Genomic DNA, 18181 nt, shown 5'->3' on the forward strand with positions numbered 1-18181 from the left:
GTGAGTTTTTGAGCATGGGAAGAGGCCGAAATTTCGATTTCAAGAATGAGAATATTAATAATAATAACTAGGACTGCAAGCAGTCAGATACGGGCCCTCGTTCCGTGCAACCGCCTACCCAGGCCAGTGTGTTCCCTTGTGACCAGTTGTGGGCATGTGCATACAGGGGCAACCACTCATCACACAGTTCAAATTGCAAGCAAATCACACAATGCATGAAGGAGTTATGACATGTTGATGGTTCATCCACTAGGGGGTGCTCAGTATACAAACAGAGGGGCCAGGTGTGTTCACGGGCCAACCGTCATCATACATGTGAAGTTTCAAGTCAATCAGGCAAAGTATGAAGGAGTTATCATGACTTGATGTTCCATGGCAAAGGGTCAAAATGGCGGCACCATAGCGGCCACACCCTTCGACATAAAGAAAAGCTTTCAATAACTTTTGGTCAGTATCGTCTCTGGGTGATGTGGAAGAAATTTGAAATGTATTGGACAAAATCCCTAGCAGGAGTTCGTTCAAATACAACATGTGGAAATCACGCCAAAATGAGAAAAAAATTCAAAATGGCCGACTTCCTGTTTGGAGTAGACCCATGGTGCAAGAGACTTTTTTGTACGTCTATGCAAGTCACACATATGTACCAATTTTCATCTCCCTACTCCAAAAAAACCCCTATGGGGAGGGGTTTTTGAAAGTTTCAAGGGGGCGCTATTGAGGCATTTTGCCCCGCCCATGGGCGACGCCCTGATGAATTGTAAGAGGTTGTCGTGCTCGACCTGTGTATCAATTTTCATGATGATGTGACAAAATTAAAGCCGTCAAAAGGAAGAACGTAATTTCATGGCGAATGGGCAATATTTGTCATGCCGCCACACGGACGCCGTTACTCGTAACTTCACGACGTTCATCGCCTACATTCACCAATTTGTTGTGCATGTTTTAGAAGTGGAATGAAGTTGATTGGGTTAAGTATGTGACATCAGGACCTCTTAAAGTAAAAATAGGACATTTCCCGCCACCACCGGGGGGCGCTATGGCGCAGGTGGGAACTTAAGATATGTAGACGTTCAGGGCAGAGCCCTCATCATTTCCAGCAAGTTTGAAGGATCTACGACCAAGTATGTGGGCGTGACATCCGTTCGAAGTGAAATGGTGTGCTCCGAAAAGCTCGCCAAAGTTTGACGACCTCTAGCAGCCACGCCTTTTGACTTAATTAGAATGTTTTGATAACTTTTGATCACCATTGTGTTGTGATGATTTTGACCAAATTTGAAGTCGATCGGATGAAATCCCTAGGACGAGTTCATTCAAATGTAAGTAGTGGAAATGGCCAAAAATGGCAAAAATTTGCTCAAAATCGAAACTTAAAATCAAAATGGCCGACTTCCTGTCGATATTTCACCATGACAGTAAGAGGCCGAAATTTCGATTTCAAGAGTGAGAATAATAATAATAATAATAATAAACAGCGCAATTACAATAGGGTCCTCGTAGGACGTTGCCTACTCGGCCCTAATAAGTCATCGGGGCAGTGATTTGTGTTAGAATATTGGTGTTAGAAGAAGGACAAAAATGGGCTCTATGTTCGTGTCCGCACTATGGCCAGTGCATTCAGCTTTAAAATTGATGATTGGTACCTTGAAATCCACTTTGTGCCGTTTCATTTTGGTGAATTCTCATAATCGTTGCCAATTCTATGAAGTTAATGGGATATATTTTGGTGAGGTACCCTCAGGCAAACATGTCAGTTGCTTGTGCAATGCCGTCAAGTCGTAATCAAGTCATTTCAAAGATGCAAAAATACTTTGGGCCCTATCTTGATGATTTCTGATGCCTGAGTGTCTAAAGTTTTGGCACAAAAAGTGATGATTCAGATTCACATTACTTTATAAGATAAAATACCCAGTTGTGCCATGACATGTGGTGTAAGTGGTGGTAAAAGTAGCACAATAAAATGTAGAATTTAACCTTTTCCACATAACACTGTCAATTAAGTGCAAAACAATATTGTAGCTAAAATTAATTAAATCAAATGAAACATTGTTATTTAAATCCCAATATTGTTTTGCACTTAATTGACAAAGTTATGTGGAAAAAGTTACCTTAACTTTATCAATTAAATTCAACCTTTTATGCCTAATAGTGTATGTTTCATTTCTTAGTGTATAGAACACTGCAAGAAATTGGGAAATTTTTGAACATATTTAAAAAAAAAATGTAACAATGGGATGCATCGTGAGCTAAAACAGTCAACATTCAGATGTAATTTGTGTAGACTGAGGGCAATATTTAGCAAAAGTAGATGATGGTGGACATCTGGGTACAATATGCAGTATTGTATTTTTTGGAGTGTAAGTTGTATCGGAGTACAACTTGCACTTTTATATGTATAATCAGCAATTTAATTTGAGATTTTTGTGTGTTGTTCAAGTGTACTTTTATTACTGACATTTATTCATTTATTATGGGGTTCATTTTGTTTGGTGCTTTGATTCCTGGGAAAGCCGTATATAAATAGTGTGTATTATTAGTAGTAGTAATAAATGCATGATTTTTCTGAATATAAATTGCACCAGATTATAAATCACAGGATCTCTCAAACTAGTAAAATAAATAAATAAAAGTAATTTACACTGGAAAATATGTTCATCTGGATCTACCATTCTAAGAGCAGAAACCTCCTTTTGATTGTTGTCTGCAATATTTAATCCATGAAGAGCAAGAAAAGTTTTGAAATATAAACAGACACACTTTAGCTTTGTGGAAAGGTGAGGGAATAATGTGGGTATAGCACTGTGTGCACACAAACACTGAAGGGACTTGTATTCAGCAATAACCAGCAATACTCAGCAATTACACTCATTTGTAAGCGGCCCTATAACAGCAGTTACTACAAATTTTGCCTTTTTAATAAACTGAGCCTGATGACCTGAAAGTTTTAGTCAGCGCACAAACTGTGGACAAAAATTGTCAATGGGAGACCCCCCTTATGTGCATAGCACAAGTGTATTTGGGCATGTCCAACTCTAACCTGCTGTGCATGTAATCTGAGCACAGTGTAAGGTGCAGGCTGCAAAGTGGTTGTATTTAGTCAATTAATCATGGGTGTTATTTGGGTCAGATTGTCATCTGTCATTCCTTTTGACAGACAGGGTGTGCCAGCAGCTGTCACGCCTCTATTCTGATGGCAGACCCAAATAAGAGGTTTCTGTTAATTTAATAAACCTGCACACAACGCCTCAAAGTGTACAAACAAAGAGCAGTCAATGAAACTGTGAAGTTTTGCTTTTTTTTTCCATTAGAATTTTCTTTTAAATCGTTTAATTTTTGTTTTCAATTCAGTGTCACTGTGTATAGCAGCAGAGTGCACATGCATCGTGAACCCACATATGCAACTGGAACCCCATAGGGACGATTCTGTGCATGCAAATGCACGTGTACACTGGCCATTAGACTTCCACTCTTAAATAGAGCCAATTTCTTTAACTATAATGAAAAATTTATAACAAATATGCACAGTGCATTGAAATCACATTACTACAAAAACTGTTTGAAAATTGAGGTTTGGAAAGGTACTTCATTTTAAAGACATCTGCTGTTACTGTCTTACCTTCAACAGGTATTTGGGAGACTGAGTACAACACGTGTCAGCCAATAACATGGAAATAGAGGAAGAGAGAATTGGATAGACAAAAGGTAAGGAAAGTGAACTTCACCTTTCAGGGCTTTTCCACCGCAAAAATAAGATTTTACAGACACCAAGAAATACATGCAGCTGGCAGAAAGAATTAAAGAAAGGACAGAAAGTCTCAGCAGTTCATCTTAAATCTGAAGTAAGTAAGTAAGTAAGTAAGTAAGCTTTATTTATATAGCGCTTTTCACAGACCAAGGTCACAAAGTGCTTCACACGATATAAATAGACAATTAAAAACAACACATATAAATATAGAACAATAAAATAAATTGACACTAAAATGCCAGTTTAAAAAAATGTGTCTTTAGTTGCTGTCTAAAAACATCCACAGAATCTAGTGAGCGAAGAGAACAGGGAAGCTCATTCCAGAGGCGAGGGGCCACAGCTTTAAAAGATCTGTCCCCTCGAGTTTTAAAACAAGTTCGGGGAACCATGAGCAGGTTCTGATTGGAAGACCTCAAACTCCTGCTGGAAATATAAGGCTGGATCAGGTCCTTAATGTATTCCGGTGCCTGCCCATGTAGAGCTCTAAAGGTCAGCACGAGGATTTTGTAATTTATCCTGTAAAAAAACAGGGAGCCAATGTAAAGACTTGAGGACAGGAGTAATATGCATTCTCCTGTGGCCGCGGGTAAGAAGTCGTGCAGCAGAATTTTGCACTACCTGAAGGCGGGCCAGCTCTTTCTTACTGAGGCATGTAAAGAGACTGTTACAATAATCAAGTCGTGAAGAAACAAATGCATGCACAATCATCTCTAGCTCATTAAAAGCCACCATTTTGCGTAATTTGGAAATGTTTCGAATTTGGAAAAAACAGTTCTTAACGAGCTGCCTGGTGTGATGTTCCAAAGACATCCCTCCATCCAAAATGACACCCAGGTTACGCAGGCTGCCTTTAACAGAGCTGCTCAGATTACCAAGGTGAGTCTTAATGACAGATATAGCACTATCTGGAGCTACAATCAATGTCTCAGTCTTATTAGAATTCAACTGCAGGCTGTTTTCAGTAAGTCATTCTGTAATTTTAGTGAGACAGCTAATGAGAAAACAAATTTTCTGTGCTTCAGTTGTCTTAAAAGAACAGTACAGCTGCAAGTCATCGGCATACAAATGGTAGGACATATCGCAGAACTGCTGGATCAGCTTACCAAGAGGAAGGATATACAGCAGGAACAAAATCGGACCCAGGACTGAGCCCTGCGGGACACCCCACAAAAGATCAGCAGATTCAGACATCACATTGTTCACAGAAACACTAAAAGTTCTACCAACCAAGTAAGAACTAAACCACTCTAATACAGGACCTGACATGCCAACCGTATCCCGCAATCTATTAATCAAAATGCCATGGTCAACGATATCGAATGCAGATGACAGATCCAATAAAACCAGCACAGAACATTTACCACATGAAGGACATCATGATTTGATGAAATGTTTCCTTTTAAATGAGATAAAATAGACACAGATGAGAAAATAAAACCCTCAAACTTGGTGTGCAGAAAAAAGAAAGTCTGCGATGTTTCTGTCAACAAGCTTTTATTTATATATATATATATATATATATATATATATATATATATATATATATATATATATATAAAACTGAACTAAAATCTAAACAAAGATCCTCAGCAACCATTTTCATTTCTTCCCTGTTAAGGTGTTTAAAAGTTGAAGAATCATTATGGAACATTCCACTCAAAACATGAGGACAAAACAGCTCCTTTAATTCTGCAAGACAAGGGAGGAAATCAAAAGTCCCTCAGGTTACATGTTTTAAGATGATGTTTTTATACTCGAATTTAAAAGTTGTTCCATGGACAACTTCGTAATAATTATAGTTGCTGATTTGCAGCATTAGTAACAGACCAAGATGAGAACATATTTCTGTTTCAGCCTGATCATTTACAGTAGATGTTATTACGTATTCTTTTCTTGTTTGTTCGTTTGTTTTTGTCAATATATAACTGAACGAGTATTATAAAAATTTTAAATGTGTGATCTTAAAGAAAGTTAGAATAGAAGGAAGTTTGCCTTCCTTCTCCTGGAGGCCGACGTGGTACATGGGGTGACCTGGAAAAATGATGCAGGCAATGGAAATCCTGCACACTCATGATGTCAATGGTGGATTCCAGGGCGTGAAACTCTTTCTTCAGCCAGAGAGTCTCCAGAAATGAGCAGCCTGAAGAGCGCTGGCCTCTTCAGGCCTCTTCAGGTAAAGAGTAGAAGGCCTTGGCCTTGTCTGAAGTTCTGCAGTGGAGCAGGTCACCTCATGGATTTTAGATTTGGGCTTCACGCTGAGATTCAGCCAGACCACATATATCATTATTTCAATCCTTTTGCACATCAACATTCAAAGTGTTGAACTTGTGGAGACATTCTTTCATGTCTCTGGATCTTCAACCTTTGAGATCAGGAGATGTCTGAGAAGAGCATATGGAATCAGGAGGTCGCTGGACTGCGGAGTTTGGTGATACTGATATCTTAGCAGGAGAACAAAGGTCCAGGTCTTTAGAGTCCATTCAATTTATTTATATAGCACCAAAACAAGGGTCCTAACGCTTTCTGTCCTACCGTATGGCAGCCGTCTTTAGTACAAGGTCTCTTTGGAAGATCCTTGGGTACCGCTGGAATGACTGTGTCAAACAAATGTCTACTTAGTGAAACACAACTGAGAAGTATCACTTGCACAGGCAGGGAATGTCAACTATAGTGCTACGTTTCTTTGTACATGATCCAGCATGCAATTGGGCACCGCGGTCTCATCTGAGGGCCAGCACTAAAGGGGTAAAATATGACGCATATCTGCTTCTTTCAATGGGTTTTTGGGCAAATTACATGCAAACAAAGTGAAAATGCAAAGAAAAAGTGACGATGCGGTGGGAAAGCGGACAAGTGTTGCGGTTTGTTTATGACCCGGAGCTCAAACATGTCGAGGCAGTTTTGCAGGTGAGAGAACACAGCTACTCTGGTTAGCTGTGTAGGCTAACACTTACCGACACAACGTCTCCCATTCGCCTCGTCTTCCCTTCTCCACTGGGAACCGAAAAATAAAAAATACTTCTAGCAACTGCTTCGGTGATTACAGCCGAAAACTAAACAATACACCATTTTTCCATGTGAAGCTATGTTGTGTATATATTGCGCAACGGACCGCAGGTCCCCATAAGTGGTCAAATCCTGCGATATCAAGCAGGGTTCAAACGAGACTGCAGTGCCCCATTGCCTGCGTGTTGAGGACTCCAATGGCTGGAGAAGGCCAATGCAATGCCCACGGTTCACCTGGCTGTGGCACATAAATCGTTACTTTCCAGAGATTGGGATGGACAGAATGGATGGCAACTACCCAGGAACCTAAGCAGCTGCATGCTGTGGTAGATGCAGCAACATGATCCAAAGTTATATTTGTCACAATGCATCAACAATAAAAACACTGTTAGAGGAACACTTAAAAAAAAAGCACAACAAATGATCAGGAAGTAGCCAATTAAGAATGTTTTTGTTTGTTTGTTTGTTTGTTTTGCATTGGGATACTTATGAAAAGATGCTTGTGAGCACCAACAAACCTTAGCATTACAGTCTTTGATATTCATGCCACAGGATCACAGGTCTCACCTTTGCGCGCCCTGAACTGAGCTGTAGCGGCAGCGACCTGGAGGCGGCAGTGACCCGGGCTCTGCAAGTTGCCAGATTTCCTGTTTAAAAGCAAAACCAAATCAGCAAGAAATTATGAAAGAATGAAAGATTTTTAAAAAATGCATCAACAAGTACATGAAATGGTATAAAGAGATCAGCAATGATGAACGCTGCAGCACGGATAAACACTTTGTTTTTTAAAATGCATGAGATAGTACAATGTAAAAAGTCAATTCAGAAGAAGACTAAATCTGACCAGAATCCCACGGACTGAGCTCCACAGCTGCGTGCACAGCAGTCCAACAGTCCCACACACGCGGAAAGGATATGAGCATAGCATATGCAAGACAGTCTGAACATTTCAAAGTTTCTGCACAAGATGTCCAAATGTTTTCTCTGGCTATATCTTCAGAGGCTAAACTGTGATTAATAGCAGTGAAAGAAGCCTTTGAAGCAGGATTGGTGACATCAAAGTCCTAATCCATGGGTGGCAGGATTTTTATAATGAGTGGGAAGTATCTTAACACATTTCAAAGGGTTTACTCCATGAATAAACAATAGCTGCGCAGATGTGCCACACACACCTTTAGAAAAAGAAAAAAGAAAACCCAACTGCAGGCACAGGAGGCAGCATTAGCAGACATGTACAGCACATAAAAAACCTCCAAGTTTTTCCAATAAAACAGAACTGTCAGGGCAAAAATCATTCTTGATTTTTGGCTTTTGCAATATCGTTTAAAAAACAGTGGTATAGACCTGGCCTGACAATGAGCTAAAAACCTTCGCATAACATAAGTTCTCGCATCAAAATGATCAAATAGACAACTGGAATCATCAAAGTATTGGACAGAGTTCAAAAAAAGAATAAGAAAAAAATCAGTTTGCAATTGATTAATTAAGAGCTAAGCCGCTTGTAAGTTCAGACAGAGAATGAGCTGCTCAAGTCAAAGCAGTCTGGTGTCTCTGGAAACAAACAGGTACGTGTGCACGGCCACCCCCTCCGAGTACACGTGCACATGCACAGAACATGAACTCAACCGCAGTCAAAACAACTGATGCGCTAGTGCTTCAAAGGCATTCACACAGTCTTAAGGCAGTCATGACACTGCAGCTGAGCTTTTTATTTATCTAATTTTTCCTTCTGCTCTTCATACATTTTTTTTTTTTTTTTTTTTTTTTTTTTTTTTTGCAATTGGCAAACTAACAAAATCAAGATAATCTGTCATACTGAAACATGCACTTTTATATTTGTTGACAAACATGAAAAGCATGGAAGGAGTAGCAGATAGTGCACTGAAAATGCTGTCTGTGTTGCTGCAAAGCCGAGGTGGGACCAAGCCTCTGTCAAGTCACTCTCAAGTCTAGCGCTGTAAGTCTGAAGTCAAATCCCAAGTTATCTGTGAATACATGACAGTACAGCTGACGTGTCACTAATAATGACAAAACCTGACAGTAATTTGCGTCATAAGTTTCAAGGCTAGAACCAAGCCCATGTACAGTACTTGGAGATAGCTTATAGTGCCAAGATTGCTAGTGACTTGTACCCTAAGTCCCAAATCAGGTTCAAGTCTGTTTGACTGTCAGGTATTTTGTGATGTCCTGGGAATTACAGTACAGACACTCCTAAATATAGTCCCAAGTCAGCTTGACTGTATTGTATTTGGAAAAAGCCTTTGGACTTAACTTGGGATGTACAATGCACAGAATTGACAGTGACTTGCACTGGAAGTCACAAGTTAGTTTCACAACTCAAAACAACTGCTATAAATTCTGAAATACCTTGGGGTTGGCCTGGGACTTGAGTTTCTGCACTGCAAGTGAAAGTCAATGTGACTAAAGGGTTGACTTGGGACTTCCATTGAAAGTCTTTGTCACATCCCAAGTCAGTTTGAAAGTTATGTATTTAGACATAACTTGGAATTTGAGTTGAGTCTTGGAATTCAAGCTGACTGTAGTACTGCTGATTGCAGTACTGAGACTTAACAGTGACTTGCTCTGAATACCAAGTCCAAAGTCAGTGTGACTGTCATGCATTTGGAGATGACTTGAGACTTGACTTACAGTGACTTACAATGCTGAGACTCGACAGTGACTTTACATGGCCTTGGATACATCTCTCCTGGATAACTTGTGATTGATTAACTTAACTCAACGTGGGACTTGCAATGCAAAGACTTGACAGTGCGTCGCAAGTCACAGGTTAATTTTCATGTCCAATCAAGTGCTACAAATTCTGAAATGCCTTGGAGTTTGATTTGGGACTCTGCACTGCAAGTGACATTCAATCTATCTAAAGTCTTAAATTGAGAGTTGCCTTGCAAGTTATTGTCATAAATTTCAAGATGACTTGGAATGTGAATTTCCACTTGGAAATCAAGTCTCACAAAGCTGACTTGCTCTGAGTCACAATCAAGGTCCATGTCATCCCAAAATATGTGAAAGTCAAGCTGACTGCAGTACTGAGACTTAACAGTGACTTGCTCTGAATACCAAGTCAAGTCTTAAGTCAGTGTGACTGTCATGTATTTGGACGTGACTCAAGACTTGACTTGGACTTACAGTGCAGAGACTCAACAGTGACTTTACATGGACTTGGATGAAGGTCTCCTGGAAAGTATCCACAGGTGCTAATCTGGAAGCGAAAAAACTAAAACGAAAGAAAAAAGTAAAAATAAAATATGTAGCATGAAATGATAAGCATTTAATTACTCATTATGAACACATGTTTGTAAGAGAGGCGTGTGTTTAGTATCAGGAGGACAGATTTTTACAACCTCAAATGCCCCTTTGGCACTGTGTACACAAAAAACACGTACACAAAAGTACGATGTTTGAGAAGAGCAGCCGTTAAACTGTGTCGGGTATATTAGCGGTGCACAGACAGGGAGGGCCCCGCTCCAATTAGCCCAGAGTAAAGCTGGATGGATTAATTGGAGTGGGTCTTGTGCAAATGAAGTGGGCTCTCTCCTCTCCCCATTAGTGCTGCTGGGCCAGATCATCTGAGCACATTTGTCATGATGAATTAGCAGCTGCGGGTGGAACAGGCTCGTGGAGTGTCACTGTGCTTTCACGCCTCTCACTTCCATGACACTATCAAGGGGAGATGAAGGCGCTGCACTGCCATGAGAGAAACTATGACAGTTGTACCTAAGCCTCGCAAACGGACATCACTGCCTTTTTTTCGTGTATTCCTTGGCGGGTCGTACTAATTCATTCTTCTGGCAGCTTCATATCCCCGCTTGACTACATGATTAGAGTCTGGGCTAATAGTCAGTGTCCTCAAAGATTTGCCTCTCCTGAGACATGAAACCAAAAGAACACCTGTGATGTCCGGCCTGAAAGACGGGCTTCTAATTTAAACACAGCAAAGAACCAGTCTAATGATGTGGATTAAAATTATTCAGAGATAGGAGCAAGAATAAGAAAGATTTGTTCTTTGACAGGATATTGGGTTAAATATAAATCATACATCTATTATCGGGCACGGCCAGAGAGGTTCTTATCTATCTAAGAGGACAGACAGAGGCTCTAGCACTGTCCTGTGTGTGTGTGTGTGTGTGTGTGTGTGTGTGTGTGTGTGTGTGTGTGTGTGTGTGTGTGTGTGTGTGTGTGTGTGTGTGTGTGTGTGTGTGTGTGTGTGTGTGTGTGTGTGTGTGTGTGTGTGTGTTGAGGGGGGGGGGCAAAGATTAATTACCATATTTTTCAGAATATAAGTTGCACCAGAGTATAAACCACACCTGTCAAAAATGCCTGTTGAAGCTACAGCATTTCCCTGGGAGTGAGTTTAACAATGGACAGGACCTCAGGTTATCATATATTCACACCACAGAATGTGCTGTTACTTAATATAAGGATTTTTAAATTCCAAACACAAGCAAATACAAATAAAGGTGAAATGGACAATATACTGTATTTGATGTTATTTGATGCAGATGACTATGGATTAGTTTGTTTGATGTGTTTTTAATTCATTGTTCAATTTGGAATTGTTGTGCATTGTTGTAGCGATCTTTTATTACTGGCATTTCTTTTGTTTAGCACACTCATTCCTGGAAAAATCCTATATACCGTGCATCCAGAAAGAATTCCCAACCACTCACTTTTTCTACACACAATACCATATTATGACAATGTGAAAAAAGTTTTGTTCTGTTTTGTTTTTTGTGTTTTTTTTTTTTATTAGTTTTTTGTTTTGTTTTGTTTTTTGTGAATTTTTTAAAAATAAAAGAGGAATCATATGTACATAAGTATTCACAGCTTTTGTCATGAACCTCAAAATTGAGTTCAGGTGCATCCTGTTTCCACTGATTATACTGCTGCTTTGAAAGTCCCAGTGAGCACAGTGGCCTCCAACATCTATAAATTGAAGAAGTTCAGATCCACCAGGACTCTTCCTAGAGCTGGCTGCCAGTCTAAACTGAGTAATCGCGGGAGAAGGGCCTTAGTCAGGGAGGTGACCAAGAACCCGATGGTCACGTTATCAGAGCTCCAGCATTCTTCTGTGGAGAGAGGAGAACCTTCCAGAAGGACAACCATCTCTGCAGCAATCCACCAATCAGGCCTATATGGTAGAGTGGCCAGACAGAAGCCCCTCCTTCAAAAAAGGCACATGGCAGCATGCCTGGAGTTTGCCAAAAGGCACCTGAAGGACTCTCAGATCATGAGAAATAAAATTCTCTGGTCTGATGAGACAAACATTGAACTCTTTGGTGTGAATGCCAGGCGTCATATTTGGAGGAAACCAGGCACCATCCCTACAGTGAAGCATGGTGGTGGCAGCATCATGTGGGGATGATTTTCAGCAGCAGGAACTGGGAGACTAGTCAGGATTGAGAGGAAGATGAATGCAGCAATGTACAGAGACATCCTGGGTGAAAACCTGCTCCAGAGCGCTCTTGACCTCAGACTGGGGCGACGGTTCATGTTTCAGCAGGACAATGACCCTAAACACACAGCCAAGATATCAAAAGAGTGGGTTCAGGACAACTCTGTGAATGTCTCTGAGTGGCCCAGCCAGAGCCCAGATCCAAATCTGACTGAACATCTCTGGAAAGATCTGAAAATGGCTGTGCACCGATGCTCCCCATCCAACCTGCTGGAGCTTGAGAGGTGCTGCAAAGAAGAATCATATTCAAGACGACTACTGTCCACTACTGTCAGAGCAGAGCAATCATAAAAACTTTGTTGTAATTGGCTTTTAGTGACACAACACAAAGTTACATTCGTATTGAAGGATGCTGTGGTGGATGACTGACTACTGCTCCCATAAATGATCCCCTCAGGCATTTTGACACTTTGCATGCAAATCTGATTACTCCTCAGAAAACCTGTCAATTCTGAGTCTGCCATTTAACTACCAATGTGCCAGATGTTGACCACATCTGTCTTAAAGGGAATAGATGACAATCTGATTGACTTCTTTCATGTTGTGCCCAAAACATGCCCACAGCTAATTAAATAATTAAATACTGTATTTTACTTTGCGATTACATCGTGCGTCATACAAATCAAAAACTGGAGTTGGACACACCCCAAATGCACTTGCGCTATGCACTTTAGACTGTGTACAACAACTCAGCATCATCGGCCCTTTATTGTACACAGTGTTATTAGAAAGTGATTGCAAATTTAACTGTTTTATCAGAAAAGGAAGTCAAGTCACTGATCTAAAAGCAAGCAATTTTCAGGTTAATACGGAGTGAACAGGTGAGGCAAACGTTCCTCATTAGTTCATTCAGTTTGGAGAAACAGGCGGTGGAGGAGCATCCCACTGATTGTTTCAGTTTCATGCACGTTGCTCTTGGCATGGACTCCCAGGACAAACACAGGATGAGTAGTGAAGGTGGGGGTGTGAAGTGGGGGGGGGGGGGGGGGGGGGGGGGCAGAAACAGAAAAAGCCTTCCCGGGCATCTGTGCATTCTCTTTGAAAATTAAGCCCAGCAAGGATCCTGGGGGGGGGGGGTGCTCAAGCTGGCAGTCGTATTGGGGTTCTATTGACAAGAATAGTCAATGTGCTCGGGATTAAAAAGCAATCCCACATTCAATATGACACCTCGCTGCACGCTTTTATGAGCGCCAGTGTGCGCCTTGTACTTCAGAAGCTGTGGATCGAGCTGTCGACACGGGGGACAATCAAAGTTGTAAGAGAGCGCAGCCTTCCTGAGCTGAGTGAGCAGAGGCTCGCAGGATATCTCCACCACTCTCCCGCTCTCTTTCTGAACACATGTGATCTAGAAACTCAAGTCAGCAACCAAGCAAATGAGATTAAAGCACCCATAACCCCCCGCCACCCTCTATAACTGCTGCAGTTTATGCCTGGAGATGGCTGCAGGGGCTGTTGATTTAAATGCCATCCACTACTGTCAGAGCAGATCAATCATAAAAAAGCATGGTGTAATTGGCTTTTAGTGACACAACACAGTGTTGCACTTATCAAAGGATGTTGCACCATGTGACTTAGGAGAGACTGCGCCTCATGACTGAACTGTCAGACCATCCAAAATCCCACTGCTGACTCAAAACATTCTCCAGTACCACGATTAGGGCAGAAATTGAACAAAAGTAGCACTTGGTAAGTGTCTTGCAGCTGGAAGTGGAGCCGGTTGACCTGGTGGAGGAATGTGGAGGAATGGTGGGATGAAAAGGCATCAACTGGGGAAGAACAAAGAGCCAGAAGTGTCATATTGCTGGATGAAGCCCGTCACTTCAGCACAGAGAGGCAGAGAGAGATGCTGGAGATAAAAAAGATGTTAGAACTGCAAGAGCGGCAATGTAAGGATTTCAAATCAATATGTAAAGTGTTCAAAATGCATAAGTGACTTCTCAAGAGAACACTATGGAAATACATAAATTACTGTCAAAAACCAACTAGTTAAAACATGAAAGTGCCCATGGGGATCTGGGTGCTGCATCTGTACTGACCAGAAAAAGTTGGCATTTGCGCAGGAATGTGGACAATGCAACGCGAGAATTCCTCTCAGAGCCAGCTACATGTTAGTCAGGTTTTTTTATGGAATTTTGATGGAATTTTGTGACGGCATTGAAACAATACATTTTTGGCTATTGCTAGTGCATCCAATAGCCAATCACAAAATGGATTACAGTAAACTAGCATATAATGGATTCAGGTGGACCAGCAAATTTTGTAGTTATAATTGAAATCCCCTATACGTATAAAACAGACAAAATCAGTTATATGTATGTCACGGATTTGTTACAGTCAGGAGGTGCCCAATAATCATGTTGGTGGGTGTCTTAATGCAATTTACCAAAGCAACAGTGGCTTTTTCTGGATTAATTTGTCCCTCAATGAGCTCCACTTCTTTATACAATCACCAACCTCCACCAATGGTGTGGTACGTGCAATTTCCCTCCATGAATTGCGGGTCATTTGAGCGTCTTTTTCTGACTCCATGTTGTAAAGTTGGCCATATTTGCAGACTTTTCTGCCAAACATACGAGGTCTATTAGAAAAGTATCCAACCTTATTATTTTTTTCAAAAAACCATATGGATTTGAATCACGTGTGATTGCGTCAGACAAGCTTGAACCCTCGTGCGCATGCGTGAGTTTTTCCACGCCTGTCGGTTGTGTCATTCGCCTGTGAGCAGGCTTTGAGTGAGGAGTGGTCCATCCCCCTCGGCGGATTTTCATTGTCAGGAAATGGCGGAATGATTTGGGCTTTGTTTCCATCAGAATTTTTTCAGAAACTGTTAGAGACTGGCAGCTGGAAACAATTCGAAAAATTTTATGTCTTTCTGTGAAAATTTTACGAGCTTCACAGAGAATAAGGACTGTTACTACAGCTTTAAGGACGGCTTTAAGGACGCTCGGCGCGCCGCGCTCCGTGCCGCGCTCCGTGCTGCCATCGAGAGCCACAAACCACCAGCTCATTTCTAAACGGATGGCTCTGTGGAGCCGGGACCATCGTGTGCACTTTCTCTGGTTATCACAAGAGCTGGACATCAACCATTTTCCAGCAGATTTCACTTTTAACAAGAGATTTTGTCATGGAAAGCTGAGCGGAGGCTTCGCGCGTCACGACCGATTTGCTGATGGAGCGAGACAAAGGAACACCTCCGTTTTGGTCTCACAGGACGGCTTTGAGATGGCGTTCAGACAGCTGTCGGTGGTTTTTCCATCGAGTGATTAGCCGAGAAATTATGGATGTGCCTGGACATGCCAGAACATGTCCCGTGAGGCTTCATCACGGCGTTACTGTGCGCCATGTGGCACCGCCGCGACGCGCGGAATTCCTCCGCACGTCTGATGTCCACGTCTTTTCACAATTCCTGTGCTAGTCAGATGACGTCCCGGATAAAACACAGCGTCCAGTTTGGAAATGAACGGCACATTCCACTGTTACAGGAGTTTTTGTCATGGAAAGAGGAGCGGAGGCTTCGCGCATCGCAGCGGTGCCGCATGGCGCACAGCAACGCCGTGATGAAGCCTCACGGGACATGTTCTGGCATGTCCAGGCGCATCCACAATTTCTCGGATAACCACTCGATGGAAAAACCACCAACAGCTGTCTGAACGCCATCTCAAAGCCGTCCTGTGAGACCAAAACGGAGGTGTTCCTTTGTCTCGCTCCATCAGCAAATCGGTCGTGAAGCGCGAAGCCTCCGCTCGGCTTTCCATGACAAAATCTCTTGTTAAAAGTGAAATCTGCCGGAAAATGGTTGATGTCCAGCTCTTGTGATAACCAGAGAAATGGCACACGACGGTCCCGGCTCCACAGAGCCATCCGTTTAGAAATGATCCGGTGGTTTGTGGCTCTCGATGGCAGCACGGAGCGCGGCGCGCCGAGCGTCCTTAAAGCGGTCCTTAAAGCTGTAGTAACAGTCCTTATTCTCTGTGAAGTCCGTAAAATTTTCACCGAAAGCCAGATAAATTTTTCGAATGGTTTCCAGCTGCCAGTCTCTAACAGTTTCTGAAAAAATTCTGATGGAATAAAAGCCCAAATATTCCGCCATTTCCTGAGGTGGACCACTCCTCACTCAAAGCCTGCTCACAGGAGAATGACGCAACCGACAGGCGTGGAAAAACTCACGCATGCGCACGAGGGTCCAAACTTGTCTGACGCAGTCACACGTGATTCAAATCCATATGGTTTTTGAAAAAAATAATAAGGTCGGATACTTTTCTAATAGACCTCGTATTTGATCTGTGATTGAAATGTAATTGGCGGGCGCATTGCAAAAGCTTTTAAAATATGATGGGAGAGGAAGGAATGAAAATTCAAAAGTAACAAAACACAGCCCTTGTGGTCTCCGTCATTTAGCAGGTGTGTGGGCTCACAGTCACACAGAGGGCTGTGATCTAAAGTGGCTGTCTTTGGTTTGTCACATGGAAATTATTATTATAACAAGGAAAACGGAAAACCATATAAAAACATTGAAACTTCTGCTTTTGTCCGGTCAATGCAACTATCCGGCTTATATGATGACGGTTTAGGGAAATTTTACTGTATTCCATTTTCCTGTAAGCCACCATGTTATCCATGTTGAATTTGTAAAAATGGTGGCTAAAATTGGAGTACAAATCCAAGATGGCCACCCATTAATGTGACTTTGCACATGAATATTTTTGTAATTAACACCAATTAATTCCTTTGCCCTGAAAATGTGTATTTAGCCACTGGAATCAAGAACTTTGGTCATCTAGAAACCAGGATACTGAAAACCTCCCATCCAGAGCCACCATTTTACACACAATACGGCCGCCATGTTGGCTTCAGAGCAAATGGAATCATTCATTTTCTGATTAGCTATTGTACTATGCACTATTCAAAAATGTATATTTTTGCAAAAATTCCAAGGAAAGGTAGTACCTGAACATAGAAAACCTCTCTCTCTCTCTCTCTCTCTCTCTCTCTCTCTCTCTCTCTATATATATATATATATATATATATCTCCATCTATCCATCTTCTACCGCTTAGTCCAATTAAGGGTCGCGGGGGGCTGGAGCCTGTCCCAGCAGTCATAGAGCGTGAGGCGGGGTACACCCAGGACAGGACGCTAGTCTGTTGCAGGGCCACAAATAGACAAACAAACACAGACACACCCACACACACCTACGGACAATGTTAAAGATTCCAATCCACCTAACCCGCATGTCTTTGGATGTGGGAGGAAACTGGAGCACCCGGAGGAAACAAAGTTACCTCTCAGGAACAATCATTTAAATCATCTCATGTCTTCATGTAAACATGATGGAATGAAAATATTTCTGGCCAAAGAAGGGGACAACCAATGTCACAAACTGTCATGCCAGACTTGATACATGAATAGTGTCTGTGCGCCACCCAAATATGAAATCATAAAATCATGTCCTTTTAGCCTAACGTCCAAAATTCAAGAACCGCTTATTACGATATATTTTCATTTCAAACCACCCCACATGCTGGATAAATAATGTGTCTTAAGCAGCCAGTGTGCAGGAGAAACATATAAACTCTGTTAGTTGTGAACTATGTCACTCTGCAGAGCCTCCATTTGTGCAGACCTCTGACAAACGACTTACAACCTGGAAGTGCAGCATGCGTTTTTGTGCACAGAAATGTGTGTGGGTTTGTGTGGGGGCACAAATGTGCTACAAGCTGCCCGACAGCCTTAAGGACACACACACACACACACACACACAAACTATGACCGCAGGCTGCCCAGGCCCCGGTTCAGCCGTGTTCAGCTCAGCCAATTCAAACACGCTGATCCTCCTGATCTGGGAAAGGCGCTGGCTCCGAGGAATTTGTCCATGCAAATGCATCTCATTTCCTCTGACAAAACACCACCACATGTACAAGCCTCCAGGATCCCACATTCTGGAGGGCTCAAGAGGCCTCG

General features: G+C 42.0%; 1 protein-coding gene across 1 annotated transcript in view; it reads right to left on the reverse strand.

Annotated features, from left to right (window-relative positions):
* Nucleotides 1-18181, reverse strand: part of myo3b (myosin IIIB) — a 184790-nt gene that overhangs the window by 87875 nt on the left and 78734 nt on the right. The window contains 2 exon segments of the mRNA XM_034186754.1: nucleotides 3614-3634; nucleotides 7316-7395. Coding sequence (XP_034042645.1) covers nucleotides 3614-3634; nucleotides 7316-7395 — 101 coding nt within the window.

This window comes from Thalassophryne amazonica, chromosome 14, assembly GCF_902500255.1.
Source record: "Thalassophryne amazonica chromosome 14, fThaAma1.1, whole genome shotgun sequence".
Taxonomy (NCBI): domain Eukaryota; kingdom Metazoa; phylum Chordata; class Actinopteri; order Batrachoidiformes; family Batrachoididae; genus Thalassophryne; species Thalassophryne amazonica.